Source organism: Bos taurus, chromosome 26 (assembly GCF_002263795.3).
Source record: "Bos taurus isolate L1 Dominette 01449 registration number 42190680 breed Hereford chromosome 26, ARS-UCD2.0, whole genome shotgun sequence".
Classification (NCBI taxonomy): domain Eukaryota; kingdom Metazoa; phylum Chordata; class Mammalia; order Artiodactyla; family Bovidae; genus Bos; species Bos taurus.
This window is the reverse complement of record NC_037353.1, coordinates 14,675,256-14,698,222: the sequence shown is the minus strand read 5'-3', so window position 1 is coordinate 14,698,222 and position 22,967 is coordinate 14,675,256. Positions and strand designations below refer to the sequence as shown.

The following is a 22,967-nucleotide window of genomic DNA, read 5'->3' as shown; positions in this document are numbered from 1 at the left end:
GGGAGACTGAAGGCATTGGTAAGAAAACACTGGTATGATTTATGTCAGAGAATGTTTTGCCTGTGATTTCTTCTAGTTTTACAGTGTTATGTCTTACTTTTAAGTCTTTAAGCCATTTTAAGTTTATTTTTGTGTATGATGAGAGGGTGTGTTCCAGATTTATCAATTTACATGCAGCTGTCCAGCTTTCCCAGCACCAACAGTTGCTGAAAAGACTTTCTCCCATTGTTGGCACATTCCCCTCCTGGTTCCCTTCTTACTTTCTTCTATTTCCCCCTTTTCCCCTTTGTCCTACCTGGTTACATGGGGATTTTCTTGCCCTTTCAGAGTCTGAGATCTGCCAGCATTCAGTAGATACTCTGTTGGAATTGTTCCTCACGTAGATGCATTTTTTATATACCTTGGAGGTGAGCGTCATGGCCTACTACTCTGCCATCTTGATCAGTCTACCCAAGTTTCTTTAAGACAGCAAACTGCAGTCACTGTCAGATGTTTTTAAAATGGTACTCAAGAAGTGTAAAATAGAATTACCATGTGCTGTGCTGTGCTGTGCCTAGTTGCTCAGTCATGTCCAACTCTGTGACCCCATGGACTGTAGCCCGCCAGGCTCCTCTGTCCATGGGGATTCTCCAGGCAAGGATACTCTACTTTGGGTTGCTCTACCCTCCTCCAGGGGATCTTTCCAATTCAGGGATCAAACCCAGGTCTCCCGCATTGCAGGCGTATTCTTCACCAGCTGAACCACTAGGGAAGCCCAGGAATACTGGAGTGGGTAGCCTATCCCTTCTCCAGGGGATATTCCTGACCCAGGAATTGAACTGGGGTCTCCTGCATTTCAGGTGGATTCTTTACCAGCTGAGCTACCAGGGAAGCCCATATGATCCAGGAATTCACTGCTGGTTATATACTCAAAAGAATCAAAAGCAGGAGCTCAAGTGGATATTTGTACAGCAAATGGATAGCAGCATTATTCACAGTAGCTGAAGGTGGAAGCATCCATGAGTTCATAAATTTATGAACGGATGAACAAAATGTGGTATATACATACTATTTTATTAATTAAACAAGAAGGCTAGGACTTCCCTTATAACTCAGTCCATAAAGAATCTTCCTACAATGTAAGAGACCCAGATTCGATTCCTGGGTCAGGAAGATCCCCTGGAGAAGGAAACAGCAACCCACTCCAGTATCCTTGCCTGGAGAATCCCATGGACAGAGGAGCCTGGCAGGCTATAGTCCATGGGGTTGCAAGAGTTAGACATGACTTAGCGACTAAGCCACCAAACAAGGAGGCCATTAGACAGAGGTGGCTCTGATGTCTTGGCAACCTACATTAAGCAAACCAAAACTGAGGTTTGGCAATATTTCGAGATTAAGAAATCAAAGGACAAAAAACCAGAAATATCCAAGTGGGCTTTCCCAAATAATGCAACCACTTAAGCTATAGCCAATCAAATAATCTCCTTGCCTTCCTTCTGCCTGTGTGCTGTAAAAGGTTTTTTCTTCACTCCTGTCCTGGAGTGCTCGTAAGCAATTCCAGTTTTTGCTGCCAATTCCAATGGATGTTTGCTTACATAAACACTTAAGTCTTTTAATATGTCTCAGCTTATCATTCAATAATACAATGAAGTATTATTCAGACTTAAAAAGGAAGGGAATTCTGATACATGCTACACCATGGCTAAACCTTGAGGACATTATGCTAAGTGAAATAAACCAGTCACGAAAGGACAGTACTGTTTGATTCCACTTACATGAAGTACTCCAGAGTTGTTAAGCTCACAGAGACAGAAAGTAGGTAGAAATGGGAAATTAATATTGAAAGGATAGAGTTTGTTTTGTAAGATGAAAAAGTTCTTGTGGATGGATGGTGGTAATGGTAGCACAACAACATGAATGTACTCAATGCCATGGAACTGTGCACTGAAAAACAGTTAAGATGTTGGATTACATTATGTGTGTTTTACCATAATTTTTTTAAAGTTTTAAAAATAGTTGGTTAAGTACTTCTGCAAATGAATTTCTGCATTCTTGCATCATACTATGCAGAAGACCCACCCATGGTGGTGATTCATTTTACAGAATTAAGGTCATGCATGGTATGGATGAATAACAAGGGAAGGAAAATCAGTTAATAAATATCCTTCAGGCATGAAATAATTTTTATTAGCTTTTTAGAAGTAAAAGTTGTCACTATTCTGCTACTTAGATGGTGGTACACAAATTGGTAGAGAAGTAATAGGGAAAAAAGCGCAACAACAAAAAAGTCACCAATAAGATAGCTATGTGGACCTTGAGGCTCTTGGCTCCCGAGGGCAGAGCGCCGCCCAATGTCCCAGTTGATGGCGTTTGTGGCAAGCGGGAGACTTGTCACGGTTTGGACACTCTTTGGCCCAATGCCCCGCCCATTTACAGATCAGGCATTTGTCTCGTGCCTTGTCCTTCAAGGACTCGGGGTTTGCCATAGGGCTTCTCTGGAGGGTGGCCAGCATCTGGGCATGCCTTGTCTCTTTCTTTCTCTTCTTCTCCTGGGCCTTGGCCGCCTCCTCCTGTTCTCTGTTATAAAAGATACTGGTGGCTGTCTGGACCATCTCATCTAAAGAGGCAGCAGGGTCCTGCTGTTGTAGGACTTAATTCTGTTATCTCATGCACATTGGGACAGGAATTTGTCCTTTAAAGTCACCCGTCCCTCGTAAGAGTCTAAGTCCAGGTTGGTAAACTTTTGGAGTGCCTCTTTTAGCCTCTCCAGAAAGGCAATGGGGTTCTCACTGGGCTCCCGAGTTATTGCTGAGACTGGGCACAGTCCCACAAGTAATAGGCTTCTTTATGCTTCCATGGTGGACTTCCTTAGGGGTGAGTCTTTCTGAAGCTTATCCTACCCAGAACTGTTGCAACCTGAGAGCCAGGCCTCCCTGGGTAAGAGTGCAGATCCCCAGGCAGGCTGAGGGGTGACAGCCTCCTAGAGATCGAATCCCCGGGCAGATTGAGGCATGACGGCCTCCTAAGCATTGGGTCCCTGGGCAGGTCGAGGCATGACGACCTCCTGGGACCCCTGGGACTAGAGGATCCCTGAGCAGGTTGAGGCGTGACAACCTTTCAAAGACCGATCCCTAGGCAGGTCAAGGCGTGATGACCTCCTGGGACCCCCCGGACTGGAGTTTGAGCGTCCCCAAGATCTCCAGTGTGACCAGTGCTGGGTAGAATTAGGGGCTTGGATATTATAGAGAATTTCCCTCCCAAGGCCAGCTATTTTCTGGTTGTCTATCCAGAAAATTGTGGAGGCAACCTTGTGGGTCTGGATGGGAAAAAAAAAAAAAAAAAGATAGCTATGTGACCTCCAAAACGCAAAGGACTACGGAACTGGGATTTCCTTCTTTAGAGGTTTTTGAACAAAACTTGCTATGTTGAGAAATTTGTTAAGCAATTTGAATATTACCATTTGTAGGTCCCACACATTTCCCAGTGGAGCACACAGCCAATGTGGTTACTCTATAGTAAACACATGTTCTCATCTCCAAGCTGAGCAAGTATATAGAGACTGAGTTCCAGTAAGGACCCAGAACAGACTCTAGATGTGGACAAAATTAAATGGCAGAAAGCTCAAGACATAATGAAGCACAGCAACTTAAATCATTTCATGTCTCTCTTTGATTGAAAAAAAAAAAGTGTCTGAAGATCAGTGGTAATATGATCCATAAAGGAGGCGAGATGCTATCTGAGCAAGGATTTAGGGCAGGATGGGGATTCAAGAGACTGTATGTGCCCTAATGAAGGAAGGCCTGAAGGGGGCTCATGGTCATTTCTGCTAGGCTGATAGATACTCCACGTGGTCATTGTTGGCCCTGTTTCAACTCCCTCACTCAGTAAGCCAGTAATAAAACAAGCAGCAAATAAAACAAATGTTGGCAAGGATGCAGAGAAAAGGGAAACCTCATGTACTGTTGGTAGAAATGTAAAATGGCACAATTACTATGGAAAATAGCATGGTGGGTCCTCCTAAAATTAGAACTGCCATAGGATCCAGCTTCCTTAGCTGTGCAAAAGTTCATAAGTTTGATTAGGTTTCATTTGTTTACTTTTGCTTTTATTTCTATTGTCCTGGGAGACTGACTGAAGAAAACATTGCTGGGATTTATGTCAGAGATGTTTTGCATATGTTCTTTTCTAGGAGTTTTTTGGTGTCATGTCTTATATATATAAGCCTTTAGGCCGTGTTCAATTTATGGTGTGAGGGTGTGTTCTAACTTCATTGATGTGCATGCTTTCCAGCATGTGACTGTCCAGCTTTCCCAACACCACTTGCTGAAGAGACTGACAGTGAAAGTCTTATCATTTGTGACTACAGAATACCTAACAATTCAAATCATTAGAAATGTGTAAGTTAGATAGTAATGTTAACCATAATCTCTCTACCTTCCCGAACGTAACTGCTGTTAACAACTTGATTTATATTCTTTATTTGCATATTCTTTGTATATGACAGTATTAAAATATATATTTATTGGGTTCACTTAAGAATCTAATGTGGTGGCTCAGAGGTTAAAGAGTCTGCCTGCAATGCAGGAGACCTGGGTTCGATCCCTGGGTCGGGAAGATCCCCTGGAGAAGGAAATGGCAACCCACTCCAGTATTCTTGCCTGGAGAATCCCCTGGATGGAGGAGCCTGGTGGGCTACAGTCCATGGGGTCACAAAGAGTCGGACACGCCTGAGCAACTTCACTTTCTTTTCTTTAAAAATACACCTTTTTTCCCATGTTTGTGCATATGTATCTACCTAAGTCCTTTTATGAACTTTTGCTCCATTGCATGGATGTTGATAGCTCAGTTTGTAAAGAATCCACCTGCAGTGCAGGAGACCCTGGTCAGTTCCTGGGTTGGGAAGATCCACTGGAGAAGGGATTGGCTACCCAGTCTAGTATGCGTGGGCTTCCCTCATGGCTCAGCTGGTAAAGAATCCACCTGCAGTGCAGGAGAGCTGGGTTCGATCCCTGGGTTGGGAAGATCCCCTGGAAAAGGGACTGGCTACCCACTCCAGTATTCTGGCCTGGAGAATTCCATGGACTATAGTATAGTCCATGGGGTTGCAAAGAGTCAGACACGACTGAGCAATGTTCACTTTCTTTCACAGATGTAACATAATTTGCTTATCCAGTGGCCTGTTGTTAAACATTTGTATTGTTTTCATTTTTTTTCCTCTATTTCAATCAACTCTGCAAAGAACATCCTGGTATTTCTATCTCTGCCCTCTGTGTGAGTACGAGGGGAACTGCTACATCCAAGAACATTCTCCACTGTCATTTTTTACTTGTGCTTAGTCACTCAGTCCTGTCTGACTCTTTTGCAACCCCATGGACTATAACCAGGCTCCGCTGTCTATGGGATTCTCCAGACAAGAATACTGAAGTGGGCTGCCATGCCTTCCTCCGAAGGATCTTCCCAACTCAGGGACTGAACCCAAGTCTCTTGCATTGGCAGGTGGATTCTTTACCACTGAGCCAGTATCCCCTGGCATTTAACTCAGCACTAATTATTAGGGTTAGAACCATATCTGCTAGAGTTCCATGTGTAAATAAGAGCAAAAGGAGTTTCTCTGAGCCTTGTGTCTGCTGGTGCTTTGCAGAAATATCAGCGAAGGCGGAAGTACAGCCTGTCTGCTGTGTTCCATTCAGCCACCATGTTGCAAGACATTGGCGAGGCCATTCAGTTTGAAGTCAGCATCGGGAACTACGGCAACAAGTTTGACACGACTTGTAAGCCTCTGGCATCAACCACTCAGTATAGCCGTGCTGTATTTGATGGTAAGACTGACGCTGGCTGTCCCTCCTGCACACGTTTACAGGGGGCGCACCACGCGATGAGAGACACGCTGTGCATTCTCTCTCCGGCAGGTGGTATTCCCAGCATATGCGTGGTAGAATGGTGGAATGGGCAAGAGAGGTGGCTGGAGTTTAGACGCAGACCCCTTTCCAGGGGCTGCATCTCGAGGCTTCTCCCATGCCCAATTTTGACACTGGCTCTGTTTTGTAAAGTCATAAGATGGCAGCTAGCTGAACACTGAGCCTCCCCTAAAACAGCTCTTGCCCCTGCCCGCCTCTGCCCTGCCTGGCCCCAAGTTGCTTTTAGTTTGAGTAGTTGAAGTGGATGGAAAATCAGCTTCTGGTCATCGCTCTGTTTCTCCCCAGCACTATGACCTTAGCACATCACTTCATTCTATCCCTCATCTTCTCTAGAGTTGCCATGAGGATTAGATAGCTATATTCAAACCAAGATGGATGGAAAATAGTCCCTGCTTTTATAGAACTTACATTCTAGAGTATAAAATAAATCGTAATAGAAGTCAGAGTATGAGAATGCCCTAATAAAGATACAGACAAATGGTTGGAGAGTAAAGAGAAGGGAGGAAGAAATTCTGATCCAATGTCTCAACAGCGTTGCCACAGTTTTTAGCTAATTTTTATGCAAGTTGTGTTAAGCTAGCAAATGTGGGCTAATCTTTATAAGGCTCTGAGCAATACCAAATTCCATGTATCCAACTAAGGTTTTCAAAAAACAGGAAATTCTTTTTTTTCTTGTCCCATTCCAAAAAAATATTTGCTTAGGATAACCATTTTCAGGGACAAACACATATAATCTAATCTCTTATGCTCTGTTTTCTGCTACCCTGTTATGTAATTATCAGTGATGCTCAGATGCATGGTCCCAAATCACCAAAAGATCCTGAGATCATTGTGCTAGGTTTACCAGGGCCTTTTAGAGAGATTTTTCAAAGCAGGCTGCATGAATACGGACTTTTTATTTATCCCTCAGTTGCTTAATTAAATAAAATGAAAGAATCAGACTACTCCGAACCACACCCCCAGGCCTATGATTAACCAAGCAGTCCAGTTTGTACATCTCTTCAATAAATGTGTTAAGTGTCCAGTGTTCACTGACCCTCAGTACTCTACACCAGGAAACTACTATTACTACTTGCCTTGGGCCCACACGAAGCCAGTTGTTACACTGACTTCCTACTGGGAGGATATTAGTCATCGCCTGGATGCTGTGAACACGCTCCTAGTCATGGCAGAAAGGCTGGTGAGTTTCTTTTCTACATTTCCTTTTCACCAAACAGGGTGAATTATGTATTAGTTAGAATGCAGGTTAGAATGCAGTTAGGCTACTGAGGTGGTATCTGAGGTACCACAAGACCTCAGAATGTAATGGTAAGCAAGGTGAACACTATTTCCTTAGTAACAGTGGAGGTAGGTAATCCAAGGCTGGTATGGAGGTTCAGTGGTACTGGGGTACCCAGGCTCTTGCCCCCTCCACCTTGTTGCTCTGCTATCACTATGGCATTGTCGTTGTTTGCAAGGGAGAAGCAGCTCACCACTACACCACCCCTTCAGTCGGAGGGAAGGGGAAAGAAGGGGAGAAGATGATCCAGGCTCTCCCTTCAAGGGAAAGACCCAGAAGTCACACACTTGATTTCTCCTCATTTCCCACTGGCCAGAATCCAGTCATGCAACCACATTTTACTGCAAGAGAGTGGGAAATGCAGTCTCAGGCCTGCACAGGCGTGTGTCCAGGTGCAAGTTCAGTTACTGTGGAAAAGAGAGGATGGATGTTGAAGTAGAAGGACAGCTCACACTTTGTTCCATAATTTGTATGTGGAATATGGTGTGGAGAATGGTTCATTCCAATAGAAATATTGCGCCCCTTAGAGCTTTGCTGTCAAAGCAGTAAAAATCCCTACTGTGGAAGAAGTGGGTTCAGAGGACTTTCTTGTTGGAGGTGGGAGAGTCCCTCTGGTGGGAACTTGCATAGATGAGACATCTGTGGTTATCCATCTGGTTGATGTTAATGAGAGGAGGAAAACATGGTTGGGATATTTCTAATCAAGTCAAAGATGCTAAGTTATTTCTGTCAGGTACTGATAGAATCCATCTGGGATTAGTGTTTTGATTTCCAAATTATATGAGTATTAATTTCTCTAAGGTGTTCCAACCTCTGTCATCCTTGTACCACGGTGCAGAGGGGTCCTGGAATATACTTGAGCTAAGACCCCATGGCAAAATCTGAAAATGTTGTTTTATGCTTCAAAGACAATATTGAAGAGAACTGTACATTTAACTTAGGCATAATTGTCCACATAACAAAGTTACAATTGATGCACAGTGTGGTTGTGGTGTTAATTTCCAAGTTTCCATCTCAAGGGACTTGGTGGGAATTGGTCACACCTCTATTCTAATTATGTTTTGGGTATTTCCAGCCTTTTTCATCTTCAGTCTTTTCATCAGCTCTCTTCACTGTCCTAATTCCATAATAATCTGGACAGGAGGGTGGATTTCCATGGTCAGACTTCTGGGGACCATGGTGGGCTCTCCCTCAACCTCTCTGTTGGTAGATGCTCAAAGTGACACAGTAATACGTGCTGGGTTTATCTTATACTTTCTGTGGCCCAGCTCTGGAACCACACTTGCTCTAAGGAGCCCTGGTTCCTTTGAGTGGGAGAGGAATGTAAAGAAGAATATCTGGTAGGGTCCTGGAGTGTTCACTACTACTGAGATGCCTTTGCTTCTAGGCCTTGTCAGCAGACAAACCCATATGTGTGTATACACATGTATGTTTTATATCTGTCAGTGTACTGAATGCAATGAGTTTATAAGGATGACTTCAATTCCATTTTATTGATAGTATTACGGGGTTTATTCTAGTCTTCCCTATTTCCATATTTATAGCTCCCTTCTCCAGCTTCCATTATCGTCAGTATATTTACTCATTTGTTTAGTTCTTCATAGGTAAAGTACTGGGATAAAACAGATCTAATTAGAGTTTGATATACTTACAGTTCTTTCCTTCCTTCAAACTGAGGGAATCATTGTGCTCAAAAGTTACTTGGGCTAATTCAGTGTATTATGTTATTCATGTGGAATATAGTTAGGTTCACTTGTTCGTGTTCTACATTCCATTTTAGGGTTCTTTCCCCCATCCTTGTTGGTTTTTCTTTTATTTACTTTCTGAATATATAAAATTTGCTTCATTTCAAAGGTCAAAGTTACAGGAAAAGATTGTCTTATTACTTTATATATTGGTGTTGGTTTCATTTTGAGGAAAAATAGTGTTAATTTGTGGGGAACATGTTAAATGAAGGAAAAAATTTCATTTTTCTGTTAAATCCTTTTGTGTATTTTTCTTGAAAATAAAAGTTAAACCTTTGTTGGGTATAATGCACAATTACCAATTCTTTCTCCCCTCTCCATATTCTTCAGCAATCAAACATAGAGGCTCTAAAAGCAGGGATACAAGGTAAAATTCCTTCAAACGAACTGGCAAAAATGTGGCATAAGCTCATGGATGAAGTTATCGAAGACACAAGGTACAGTGATCTTACTTGTACTCTAGAATCCCCAGCTGTGCTCCCCTCTCTTAAACTGTAAGACCAGAAGAGTCTCTAGAATTTTCTAGCATTTGCCAGAAAAATAATTTGAGTCAGCCAAGTTTCTCAAAAGGGAAGAGTCTGAATCACCAGCAGGAAAAGCTCTGCTTTCTGCTGGTGCCAATTGCAAAGCAGAGGAGGGAGGCTGGGGCCCCCTCCAGGAAGTCGTCCAGGTGCAGCCGCAGGGGAAGGGTTGGGCAGCAGGGAGGGCTGGTCTGTCTGGCCTCTGCCTCCAGGCAGCCCTGGTGTGCCCACCACCCCAGGAAAGGTGACTCCTGGCTCCCACAGAGAATGGGATCTGATGGTGGGGCATTAATTTTAGAGCCATTTAGAACAGCGTTCTTAATTCATAAACACATTTTCAGAAACAGCGGTTTTACTTTACTGTCAGATGGCTAATGAGTCCCCTGGCCAAGCCTTCTTTAGGTGAAGCTGGAGAACCTTTATGACTTGGGGAAACTGTTCAGATCTCTGGGCATTAGTGATCATTCTGAACTCATTTTAAATGTTGGCCAATAAAGCAGAGGTCAGGGAAGTCCCCAAAGAAAAGCATATTGAGTATTTCAGAACTTACACTACCAGTAAGAACCAGGGCTGTCCACCCACCCCTGCCACCCTCCTTGCCTCTGAGCGAATGCCTTAACACTGTCTCCCAGTCTCCTTGCGCCCTCTAGTGGTTTGGCTAGGTAATTGTGATGCAGCTGAGATTAAAGCGCCTCGGGGAGCTTGTTTAAATGCAGAGAATTTATATCTGGGTCCTAAGAGGTCATCTCTTCCAATCTTCTTATTTTGTCTACAAAAGAGGCCCAACAAACAGAAGCCCAAGGAGGTGAAGTGACTCATCTGAGGCCCGGAGTTGGGTTTATTAACTTCTTTTCCTACCACGTGGTTCCCACTGCTGTATCTATTTATTGAACATCTTATGTGTGGCCTTTGAACTACAGCTTCCATTGATATTTTTGCCTCAAAGAATCATTTCAGGGACTTAACCCTTCTAATGTATTGCCATAATTACCAGTGAAGCCAAACAATAACATTTGGTAATACCTTTCATGTAGAAAATGCCTATGAATTTCAAGGCTTGTTGAGCAAAACACAAAAATATTTATTTATACTTTTTTTTGAAGAATCAAATTGGATGTGTTTTAATTTTAGGAAATTTATGTTTAGGGAAGTCAGCTAGGATTTCCTTAAGAGTCTGGGTGAAATTCTAACCAATGAAAGTTCTAGGTAGAAACAGTGAGAGTAGAATTTCCTGGAACAGGTGACAACTTCACTTTGACCCCATCAGTAGCCCTGGTGAGAGGGAGGCCCTGGCAGAAAAAGGCTAATTCTGGCTCCAGCTCAGCTGTTCTAGTGGGAGCTTGACCTATACAAAGGGTTCTTGCTTTTTTAGGAGGGAATGGGCCCCTATGATTATCTGATGAGATGACAGTGATGATGGCAACATCATTTAGACTGTGTGTGTGTGCGCACACTCTCAGTCATGTCCAACTCTTTGAAACTCCACAGACTGTAGCCCACCAGGCTTCTCTGTCTATGGAATTCTCCTCACAAGAATGCTGGAGTGGGTTGCCATACTCTGCAGTAGACATTGCTCTAAAGGCTCGCCATATGTTAATTTACTTACTTCTCACCACAACTCTAAAGGTAGATATCATTTTCCCACACTTGAGGATAGGAAAACAAAAGATTCAGTAACTGGTCAACATCACAAAAGTAGTAAATGATGGAGTCAGGACTTGTACCCAGATATTCTTCTCTAAAACCTCTGGTTTTCATCATGATGCCATCTTTATCATGATGTCACACTGCATGCCAACCCAGACAGACACTTTTCTTTGTAAGTTTCAGGGAGTCACAGACTTCCAGAGGCCTCCTGCAGACTACCTAGGGGTGCATGGGCCTAGGTTAAGAAGTCTTCCGCTAAATAATCTCCAAATGTCCCTTCCTTCTTCATTTTGTGGGTCTGTACAGTGATCATAGGAAGCAAAAAAAGGGAAGGCCAGTTCTTTCCAGCTGTCGCTTCTGTTTTCATCTTCTTCCCAGTGATTCCACAGGTCTTGGGTCAAACCCAAGGAATTGCTTTGGAATTTTCATCCCCCTGCATGCCCATGTCTGCCTGGCAGGTCTGCTCTGCCAAAGCCACGTACATTCACCTTCAGCTTTAATGTGGTCACTCTTGTAGAGTCTGTTAGGAAATTGGTGTGGTTTGCAAGATTGAAACCAATTATAAATGAATTTGATAGTTCTGAAACCCAATAAGCCATTCTGCATATTCTGTTTTCCCTTTTTAGATACACGTTACCTCTCACAGAAGGAAAAGCTAATGTCACGGTTCTCGATACTCAGATCCGAAAGTTGCGATCCAGAGCTCTCTCTCAGATACATGAGGCAGCTGTGAGGATGCGGTCTGAGGTCCCAGACGTCAAGTCCACATTGGTGGAAATTGAGGACTGGCTCGATAAATTAATGCAGCTGACTGAGGAGGTAGGGTTTTTAAACTTCATCTGGTATGGAAGTGGGATTCTGCAGAATGGCACCAGGGGTAGCCCACTGGTGCCATTTTCCCACTGGTGTTGGGAAAATCCAGTACATTATCTTAGACATTGAGCAGACCTGATGGATGATGAAATCAAGGAGTTACTGGACTGAGATGCTAATGGACAAACATCACTGAGGTCAGGGTAGAAGAATTTCGAGTTGGTTGTCCTGGAAAGGTCTTCATAATGGACATGCTGTCATTGTCGTGGTACAATCAGAGAACATGTCAATTAGAGTGACACAGTAGCAAATCTGTGTAGTACCTTTGGTTGGGATCAAGAAGACCTGGCTTTGAATCCTGGATCTACCATGCGTAACTTTGGGCAAAGTATTCAGTCTCTCTAAGCGTCAGTTTTCCCATAGATTAAATGAAGAGAATTTCCCTGGTGGTTTAGTGGTTAAGAATCCACCTGCCAAGGGGACATGGGTTCGATCCCCGGTCCAGGAAGATTCCACAGGCTTCAGAGCAGCTAAGCCCATACTCCACAGCTACTGAGCCTGAGTGCCACAACCCCTGAAGCCTATGCACTCTAGACCCCATGCTCCCCAACAGCACAAGAGAAGCCAGCACAATGAGAAGACCACCCACCACAACAAAGAGCAGCCCCTACTCGCCCCAACTAGAGAAAAGCCTGCACGTGGCGATGAAGACCCAGCGCAACCAAAAATAAGAGAAAGACATATTTAAAATAGATAAATAAATGGGGAGAAAAGTAGTACTCAGTTTCCAGCACTGCTTAACGAAGTTAAACAAGATGAAGAATGAAAAGGCCTTAGCTGGTGTGGGGCACCCAGCGAGTGCTGGATTACTGTCGGCTGCCACTGACCTCTGTGGGTTGGAAGAACAAGGGAGCAGGAGCCCCCTCCCTCCTGACCTTCACAGATGGGGAGGTGGAGGGCAAGGTGTAATACGTTTGTGAGTAGAGGTACATTTGAAAAACACATGTGATGCCAGGGCATTTTTGTTTTTCACTTTCTATGCTTTGTTACTTTCCAAGTTTTTTTTTTTTTTTTTTGTTACTTTCCAAGTTTTTTATGGTGAGCTTATATCAGCTTTAAAATCAGAAAAAAAGAGGTTTTAAATAACTAAGTTAATATTGCACATTTGGAAAATGTCGGATTGTGAGGTAGAGATGCTCTGTCTATGCCCTGTGAAATAGATGAAGCCTGTAACCCTTTGACTGCTGTGGATGTCTGTCTTCAAATGATGGGAGAGGTAAAGGGGGTATTTCACACAGTTTCTCTGTCGAAAGGGTCTTTGGCAAGTCAAGGCCCTCTGTTCCCTTTGGCCAGTCACAGGCCAACAACCTGGGGTCCTGGAAGCCAAGAGCCTCAGAAGAAATTTTGGCAGCGCCCTAACCACATTGTTTCTTTGATAAATGGAGCCCTGAGGGTCCAGCCTGCAGGCTCTGTGGCCTTTCTGCATTTGGACTGACTCTAGCTTTGCTTCCTGTTCCATCCCCTCCTGTGAGCAGCCTCAGAACAGCATGCCTGACATCATCATCTGGATGATCCGGGGAGAGAAGAGATTGGCCTACGCACGCATTCCCGCGCATCAGGTTTTATACTCCACCAGCGGCGGGGATGCGTCTGGGAAGTACTGTGGGAAAACCCAGACCATCTTTCTGAAGGTATGGCTTCCTCACTGTGCAACGTGAAGTACTTGAGTGCAAACCCCATGTTCCCAGGAAGGGCTGTTTTATAATTTGCCTGCCATTGAATGGCTAGGGTGATCCTGATCCATTTCAGCTTCTTCTGGTCCTTCCTCTAGGGTGGTAATTACCAGAGTGCCCTGAGGTCTGCTGGCTTCAATCAAGGACACTTCCGTAGAGGTCTCTGTGACACTAATATTAATATGGCATTGTGAATGCTTTGCTTTCTGGCATGAATTTTCCACTTCTAATGTCTCTTGTGAGGCAATGCCACTCTTGCTTTCCCTACTAGTGAGTGAGTGGGAAGCAGAAAAAAACAAAGGAAATATAGGTAGTCCATGCAATCTATGCTCTAATCAAATGGGTCCTCAGATTGAAAAAACTTTGAGAATTACTACTTTAGGGTTGGGGTTCTGAACATATTTGGAGACACGGACTCCTTTAAGAGTCTGATGAAAGCTATTGGCTCTGTCTTCCAAAATAACACACATCTCAGATGTCTCCAACATTCTGCATATGATTCAGGGGCTTTGTAGAACCCATCAATTCATCCCAGGACCCTGGATTAAGAACTTCCCTTGTGTGCATAAGAAGAACCAGAGGAGGCTGGGGATGGAAATAAAGAGATCCAAATAGTTGTTAGATACAAGTTTGACATCCCTCTCCCTTCCAGACTCCTCCTGAGTTCCTTAGAATATCAGGAATGGGGGAAAAATCGAGAGAGAGAAAAGCAGTCACGGGAGAATGTTCCATTAAAACAGGGAGATATCTGCTAACTTTTAATAAATGCACTCTTTGCTCTTTAATCAAGAGGGTGAAAATAGAACCAAGGTGATTATCTTCTTTCAAGTGTCTCTTGGTGGAATAAATTTTACTTAAGATAGAACCACAATTATAATTGACCTCAGCACTGCATGGAAGCAAACTGATTAATAAGTAAAACTTCACAGCGGGTGGGAGAGGAGGCAGAGTGGTATTCTCTGTATTGGGTTTTAGAACTCAGTGCATAAACAGCAAAATGCTTTTAAGAGAATGTTGTATATATGTATTGATATGTATATATATGTACATACATATATCAATATATGTATTGATAATACTCATTATCTAGTTTAGGTAGTCATTTAAGTCAGTGTTTTTTTTGTTGTTGTTGTTGGTCTTGCGACCTCTCTTCACTCTCAAAAAAAAAAAAAAAATCACTGGAGACCCCAAACGCATTTGTGTACATGGTTCTATCTATCAATGTTTACTGTAATAGAAATTAAAACTGACATTAAAAAGTATTTATCTATTTTAAGATAACTATAATAAATCCATTATATTTTAACAAACTATGTATTTTTATAAAATATAACTGTATTTCCTTTTAAAAATCAGAATGCTGAGTGATACTGTTTTGCACTTTTGCAAACCTGGCTTCACAGAAATATAACTAAATTCTCAAAATTGCTTCTACATTTAGTCTGATGCTCTGAGTTGCTTGGTTGAAGTGTATGAAAAGAATCTGACCTCACATATTATATGTATTTGGAAAAAGGTGGAGTATTTGAATAACTTTTACAGATAATTGTGGGTACTTATCTTTGATACAACACCAAATTCAAGTGGTAGCTTTTAAAAGACTAACTGCCATATGGAACCTGAAACCATATCAGTGAACTTCCCATTCTCTGCTACATTAAAATCCATTGGTCTACCTTGTACTTTGAATGGCTCTTTTACCCATGCCTGATTTTAGTAATAGAAAGCTTTCATCATTTGGAAAATATTCGTTCCCTGAGTTAGGCAAATCTTCCTAATGTTGACACGTTTCATCATAGAATAAAAAGTCACATTAACATCACTTACAATAAAAGCTCTTATGTATTGGGACGCTATCCGGTTCACCCACTGAGGCAGAAACAAACTTTCCAAAATTCTAATTTTTAACTTGAAACCTTGAATTTGATCATTGGCAACAAAATACAGTCACTTATTGTCCTTGACGTGACAAGCTCACTTGTTTTTGTTCAAGAAAACATCTGCCCCATATCCAAGCATGAATAACCATATTGGGCAGCCAATTGCTGTTTCAGAAAGAAAAGATATTTCATTTTTAAAAAAGTCTAGTTCAATTCACAGCTTGATTGGATAAGAATCTTATCTCAAAATAGATACAAATACACAGCAGAATTTCATCATACAAAAGACATGTATTTGGATATCATGATTTAGGATTAGCCATTTTTACTGCTTTATCAAAGGAATTCATAAGTGAAACTGGCATTTTGTTTTTTTCATTGAGAGTGATGAAGAAAACTATTATTACCAGTGCGGTTTGGTGTTGCTGCCTTGATTCCTGCCACAGAGGTTGGAGTCTTATCCACGCTTGCTTTTTTTTTTCACCATCAGTGCAAATGTCAGTACAGTGAAAAAAGCAAGTAGCATCCTAGTATTATTAGGAAAATAATTTTGACCTCATGAGCCTCCTGGAAAGATCTCAGGGACACCCAGGCGTTCCTGATTTAGTTGTTATTTTACTCTTTGTAGACGGGTCATTTGGAAATATTTTAGCTGCACAAACAAAATTAGACTGTTGAAAACAATGATTAGACGTTCAGTCCACTTTTGTTTTCAGCTTAATATCACAGTCTGTGCTGTGCCTGGCATAACGGCTCATGTTATTATACATCTCTCAGTATCCACAAGAAAAAAACAACGGACCAAAGGTGCCCGTGGAGTTGCGTGTGAACATCTGGCTGGGCTTAAGTGCTGTTGAGAAGAAGTTCAATAGCTTCGCAGAAGGAACATTCACCGTCTTTGCTGAAATGGTACTTGATTATCTTTTCCTTTTTGTGGGGGAGCACTGTTATGTTTTCAGTTCAGATGTCAAATCAACCACCAGCATAATCGCTAACTAAAATTCCATCCAACGGCCCTTCACTAAGGGGGTTGGGAATGATTGACTGGAGGTCTTTGTTGGGACACCCCAGTGTGATTCACACACAAGCACCCCAGGAGTGAAGAATGCTTGAGAGGTGCCAACCTCGAGAACCTGCTTGGGGTCTCTTTTCTGCCGTATAGCAAAGTGTCTGGAGTCTTTAAAACACAGAAGACTCATTCCTCAGAGGGGTTTGCCCAAGGGCAAAGAAAATGCTGCCTGAATACTTTAAAAACAGTAAGAGATAATTTGTAAATCCTTCACTGGGTTAAAAATCCACTTAGTTTATCCAAGGTCTCATTAGAGTTAAACCCTTGAAAACAATTTTCACAAACTGTTACATCTAAAAGTGGAGTTAGTTCTATTTCTTTTATTCAAAGTGCTTATTGATATAAATGTATTAGATATAGTCAGTGGATGTCTTCTGACAATTTTCAGATGAATTCCATTCTTTTACAGATGGGCCTTCATGCTCAAATAATTGAGGAGAAGACTATCTTCATTCTAGCTAAATTGTAATTGTGTTTCTACTATCTGTACCTGACTGCTGGTTCAGGATTATAGCTCTGATCTTCTTGCTGGGCAAGAAAACCCATGGCCATCTTTTAGTTTTGCTTTTCTTTACCTGGCACATAGTAGGCTCCTGAAAATGAAAGTGAAAGTCGCACAATCATGTCCAGCTCTTTGCGACCCCATGGACTATGCAGTCCATGGAATTCTTCAGGCCAGGATACTGGAGTGGGTAGCCTTTCCCTTCTCCAGGGTACATTCCCAACCCAGAGATCGAACCCAGGTCTCCTTCATTGCAGGCAGATTCTTTACCAGCTGAGCCACAAGGGAAGCCCAACAATACTGGAGTGGGTAGCCTATCCCTTCTCCAGAGGATCTTCCCGACCCAGGAATCGAACCAGGTCCCTCATCAGGCCCCTACTCAAATGTCTTCCATCCTTCTTTAGCCAAAAAGTCCCCAGCTACTTATGTAAATCATGTTCTCAGTGAGCTCATCAGCAACAAATGGAGATGTCGGCTCGGACACAGAGACTCTCACCACTGGCAAATCTCAGCCCTCTTTATGGTTTGCATAGTGCAAAACCGACCAGACTGTAGATCTATAAATCCTGACTTAGAAAGGAATGCCCTATAAACCTGGATCTGCCATTGCCACAAAACCTGCTTCCAGAAAGGTCTTGGCCTACTCACCATACTCAAGAAGCAATGAGGGCTCAGAACTTTTTGACCACATAGAGGCTGGGTACTAAAGGACCTTCATGTTTCAGATGGGTCCTTTGTGCTGCCTAGAAATATATACCATTAATTCTAATATTGTTTCTGTGGGGAAACGTGCCCCATGTTTTAGGCAGCCGACTTATAAACAAACTTTAGAAGACTACATGTTCATAAATTGAGGATTTTTGTAGGTATCTAAAAGATTAGGTCCAGAGAACTATTTGGAGCCATTCAAAATAATGGTGGAAACAACTAGCATGATATATCAATGTTTATGAAGCACTCTTACAATCATTTGTACACCTGAACTTCAGAATAATCCTATGAGAAAGGGAGTGTTACCTCAGTTTACAGATGAGAACACTGAGTCTTAGAAAGATGAATGATTTACCCAAGGTTGCAAAATCAGTAATAGTCCGATTTAGGTCCATACCTTCTGAATATAAAGCTTTTTCACTTCTCATTGTTTAGCCTAAGTCCTAGATGGACCTAAAAATTTATATGTTGGCTTTATTTCTTGCTCCCTGATTATGTTTCTCCAATTTCTTTTTAATAGTATGAAAATCAAGCTCTCATGTTTGGAAAATGGGGCACTTCCGGATTAGTGGGTCGTCATAAATTTTCCGATGTCACAGGAAAAATAAAACTCAAGAGGGAATTCTTTTTGCCTCCAAAAGGCTGGGAATGGGAAGGAGACTGGATAGTTGATCCTGAAAGAAGGTAAGTTTTCTATTTTCTGAGAAAAAAGGATGGTAATGGGGTCTTTCCTGAGAAACTGATAAATGAATCTTCTCCATCATCATTCTTGATCAAATTTATATAACACTTGCTGAGCAGAAGTAATCCACAGAAATGCATAGAAGCTTGAATGATGTCATCAATGTCTCATAATAAAACAAAAAAATATTAAAAAGCACTTGGTACCAATATAGCTGAGAATGTATTACATGCAAATGTGTCAAGCAATGTGTCATTTTTAAAAAATCTGGATTGCAATCTTACAAGATAGGTAGTGTCAAAAATCATGAAGAGCTTGAGATTTTTTTATCTTCCTTGCAAGCTAGCAAGTCACCTGCCACAATTTTGTGGATGTTGGCAGGAGACTTTAGACTCCCAAAGCCAGAGACAAAGGACCCACTGCAAAGAGCAGTACCAGAGTATCAATATTTGCTCTCATTCTCCGAGCCCCAATTCCTAGAGGGTGACAAAAAAGGGCCAGGTGACACTTGAACATGAAGAGGATTGTGCAACAGGAATCCTGAGCTTAGGGCACCCAAATCATTTATAATGTGTAGTAAGCAGGCTGGCCCTTTGCTCTGGAGAGAAACACTGTGTCTTTTGACTTTGTTCCTCATATAAACATCCTTGAAAAGATAGTTTGTAACAAAAGTTATGGAGCCTATGTTTAGAAATGCAAGACACACAAAGAATGATCTCCCAACAAAAAGTTCCCAACAAAAAAACAGTGTTATCTCCACTTTAAAGATGAAACAGACATGGAGAGACGAAGTCACTTGTCCAAAGGCATACAGCCTGTGGCTGAGTGGTATAGACAGGGCTGGAAGCCAAGTCTAGCCTGGGTGCCAAAAGCAGTTCTAAACCAATATGCTGGAAGGTCTGCAGAAAACAGATGGCCGTCTTTAAATGGATGAGTTGGATGGTCTATGCGTTACATCTCAAAGGCTATTATTCAAAAGAAACAGTAGAGGGGGCAAGTATGTGTCCCCTGGAGTCTGGAGGAAACCAAAGGGTGGTTTCTGAGTGTTGCCAAAAGCTTTGGAGCCAGAACACCCTCTTTTTTCCACCTCAGGACAGCGTACTTACTTTTGGAGGAAACAAGCTTGTGAAGTTGGAGTTGAAGACCTCAAGCTAGAGTTTGTTGTTTTTGTCCACATTTGCTTCCTATAAGCACACAGGATTAGGGAAGGAGGGGAAAGAAGTGTGCTGGGTCTGGTCTGTTAAGTATTTGCATACAATTACTTTTAACCTTTGACGGTCTTCCCTTGTGGCTCAGCTGGTAAAGAGTCTGCCTGGATTGTGGGAGACCTGGGTTTGAACCCTGGGTTGGGAAGATCTCTTGGAGAATGGAAAGGCTACCCACTCCAGTATTCTGGCCTGGAGAATTCCATGAACTGTATAGTCCATGGGGTCGCAAAGAGTCAGACACGACTGAGGGACTTTCACTTTCACTTTTAACCTAAGACAGCCTTTTCTGGGGTAGAATTGGGGTTGCTGGTGAGAAGAAAGGAAATGGGATTTGAATTAGAAGGAAGGAAGGAAGGTTAGTGAGGACTGGAAAAGGTCAGGGGAACTGGAACTGGAAAAGCTGAAGGTCAGAGCCTGCCAGAGCTGGATGGGACCTCAGAAGCAGCAGTCAGAGAAGCGATGGAGAAGCCCAGCTTATACCAAGGGTGGGAACTTTTTGTTTTCTGATTTCCCTCCAGCACTTGATTCTAGGGGAGGATACAGCAGGGCAAAGATGTAGAGACAGTAAAAGGAAAAAAGAAACCTCAGTTGAGCAGATACCTGGCAGAAAACTTAAGCCAAAGTTGGAACCTCTGTACTTTCCTCTGTGGGTTGTTCCAAATCCAGGAGGAAAGTTGGCATGACAGGGAGGCAATATAGATTTCTCAACTGGCCAAATAGACCATAGAGTCTAAAATGACCTGGTTTGGCTGCCATTCCTACCAAGGAACTATCCAGAAAATGTAAACCCCTCCCTTCAGTTTGTGTTACCTAGACCAAGCAAACCCCGAGAGAAAGGTTTCCACACTTGGCCCATGAGACCGTCTCCATTCCATTTTTAAAATAGGAGGAAAGAGGGAAGATGACTCTCTGTTCTTTTGAACTGTTAGCCAAGAGTCAGGCTGAGAAAAAGCTGAAGGGCCCTGACCTGACCCAGAAACAGAAGCCAGGTCCCTAGAAGGAGCTGCCCACAACGGCAGTTTTCCCAGTCCCACCCTAATTACTGAGCAGAAGCAACGCTGCTAATTTGAGACGTTCTCTGTAATTTAGGTCTCCTTGTTCCAGCCGCCCTTCTTCAAAGGAATGTCAAAAGCTATTAGTACTAAAAGGAGTTTGGAGTGGGGAACCCAATAGGGTAAGGGCGAGGAAGGAACAGGGGGCCTCCCCAGGGGTGTAGATGTTTTCTGGCCATTGGAAATAGCCGGGGTGGTCAGCGACCACCTTTGGTAAAGGTTTCTCCTTTGGTAACACGAGCCTCTTCCCACACAGCTTGCTGACCGAGGCGGATGCGGGTCACACAGAGTTCACAGATGAAGTGTACCAGAACGAGAGTCGCTACCCCGGGGGCGAGTGGAAGCCGGCGGAGGACACCTACACCGATGCGGTGAGAGCGCCTCTCCTGTGTCAGCTCCGAGAAACCGTCACCAAGCACAAGGCGGGGCTCCCCGGCTCTTCTGCCCCATTTCACGTTCTGAACAGTCCTTCCTTTATAACTTAAGCCTCCAGAGCACATCCGTAACTATTTCCTATAGAGAATACATGGAGCCTATTTTAACTAGGTATTGGGACACGGAGACCTGGGTTCGATCCCTGGTTTGGGAAGATCCCCTGGAGAAGGGAAAGTCTACCCACTCCAGCATTCTGGCCTGGAAAATTCCATGGAGTCAGTGGCGTCCAAAGAGTTGATGACTGAGCGACTGTCACTTTCAAAGTCTGGGTTGTGCAGGGTTTTTTTTTTTTTTTTTTTACTGTATTATGTAACTAGCTTTTAAAATCATAAATTGAATTCTCGAGTCTTTGGAATAGTCAAACAGCATAAAAGGAAATGAAAAGTAATTATTCTCCTTGATCCATACCCCCCACTTTGAGATAACCATTGAACCAAAGATAGCAGTTTTCTGTTCCTATACAATAACTTCTTTTTTTACCCCCCCGAATAGAATGGTGTCAAAGGCACAGTTCCACAACTTGTATTTTTCACTTGTATTTTCATTATAATGTGTCTTGGACATCTTGAGTTTTTTTTTTTTCATCTTGAGTTTTTTAAAACATTTCTGCAGAGTGTTTGATTATATGCACCCCTCTATAATTTAACTGATCCTCTTTTTGACATTTAGGTTGTTTTGTTTTTTTTTTACAGTCTTTGTTTTTTATAAGTAATGTGACAATGAACATCCTTCTACATACATTCTTATTCATTTAGGAAAGTTTGCCTGGAGGAGAGGTCCCTAGCTTGGTCAAGGTTTCAGTGCATATAAAATTTTGACAAATATTGGCAAATCACTTTCAAAGAGGCTGTACAAATTTATATTTCCAGCAACAGAAGAGAGGACTTTTTTTTGTAGACACACACCATCCCACATCTGTGTCAGTACATGAACAGATGGTCTCCTGTTGATCAATATTCACACTCTTAAAGTGAAACTATTTTTCTGTTTATCTCCTTTATTTCTTTTACTATGTACTTCTTTTTCATACTTCTATCAGTTTTAATACAGAACTTGTCAATATTTTCACATAAACTTTGCTCAGTCTTACATGATTCGCATCTACAGCTTCCTGTAGCATTACCGCCTATTTGAAAACACCTATTTTTCATGCTCTGTCCATCTCTGATGGGTTCTCTGCAATATAACCCCTCGTAAGAGTTGCATCATTTCATAATACTAAGTTGAACCATATGAAATTGCTGATCTTTGACCATTTTTAACTTACAAAAAACAGTTTCCCGTGGTTTAGCATAACATATCCCTTAATAGTAGAAACGGAAAGTATTCTTTTAACAACGAGTTACTGTTTGGCAATTGTGTATAGATTAGGAATTTTTCTGAAAAGATTGCCTATGAAGGTATCAAACTAGCATGTGAATCTATAGTTAAGTGTGAGGAATCCTATCTCACATTTGCCTCTTATTTAACACTGTGGCTTCTTTCTCTTTTTTGTTTTTGTTTGTTTGTTTTTTGTAAAGAACGGCGATAAAGCAGCATCACCAAGCGAGCTCACTTGCCCTCCAGGCTGGGAATGGGAGGATGATGCATGGGTCTATGACATTAATCGTGCAGTGGATGAGAGAGGTAACATTTCAGACCTATTACCTGACCAGGGGCTCTCCAGCAATGCCTTGGTTAAAGTCAAGTTTCCTTTGGAGGGAAGAGTTTCCCGTCTTCTGGTCTAAGACAGGAGGCGGGTCAGGTGTTTGGAAGACAAGCAGGTGCTTGGACAAGGGCAGGGTGGTAGGCTC

At 42.4% G+C, this 22,967-nt stretch overlaps 1 protein-coding gene across 6 annotated transcripts in view; it reads left to right on the top strand.

Annotated features, from left to right (window-relative positions):
* The window catches only part of MYOF (myoferlin), a 180,291-nt gene that overhangs the window by 105,174 nt on the left and 52,150 nt on the right, over positions 1–22,967 (top strand). For all 6 annotated transcript variants that reach the window (NM_001193212.3, XM_024985591.2, XM_024985588.2 and 3 more), the window contains 9 exon segments: positions 5,621–5,798; positions 6,953–7,077; positions 9,252–9,358; positions 11,716–11,908; positions 13,438–13,593; positions 16,293–16,424; positions 18,318–18,481; positions 20,996–21,110; positions 22,695–22,800. In NM_001193212.3, the coding sequence (NP_001180141.2) occupies positions 5,621–5,798; positions 6,953–7,077; positions 9,252–9,358; positions 11,716–11,908; positions 13,438–13,593; positions 16,293–16,424; positions 18,318–18,481; positions 20,996–21,110; positions 22,695–22,800 (1,276 nt within the window).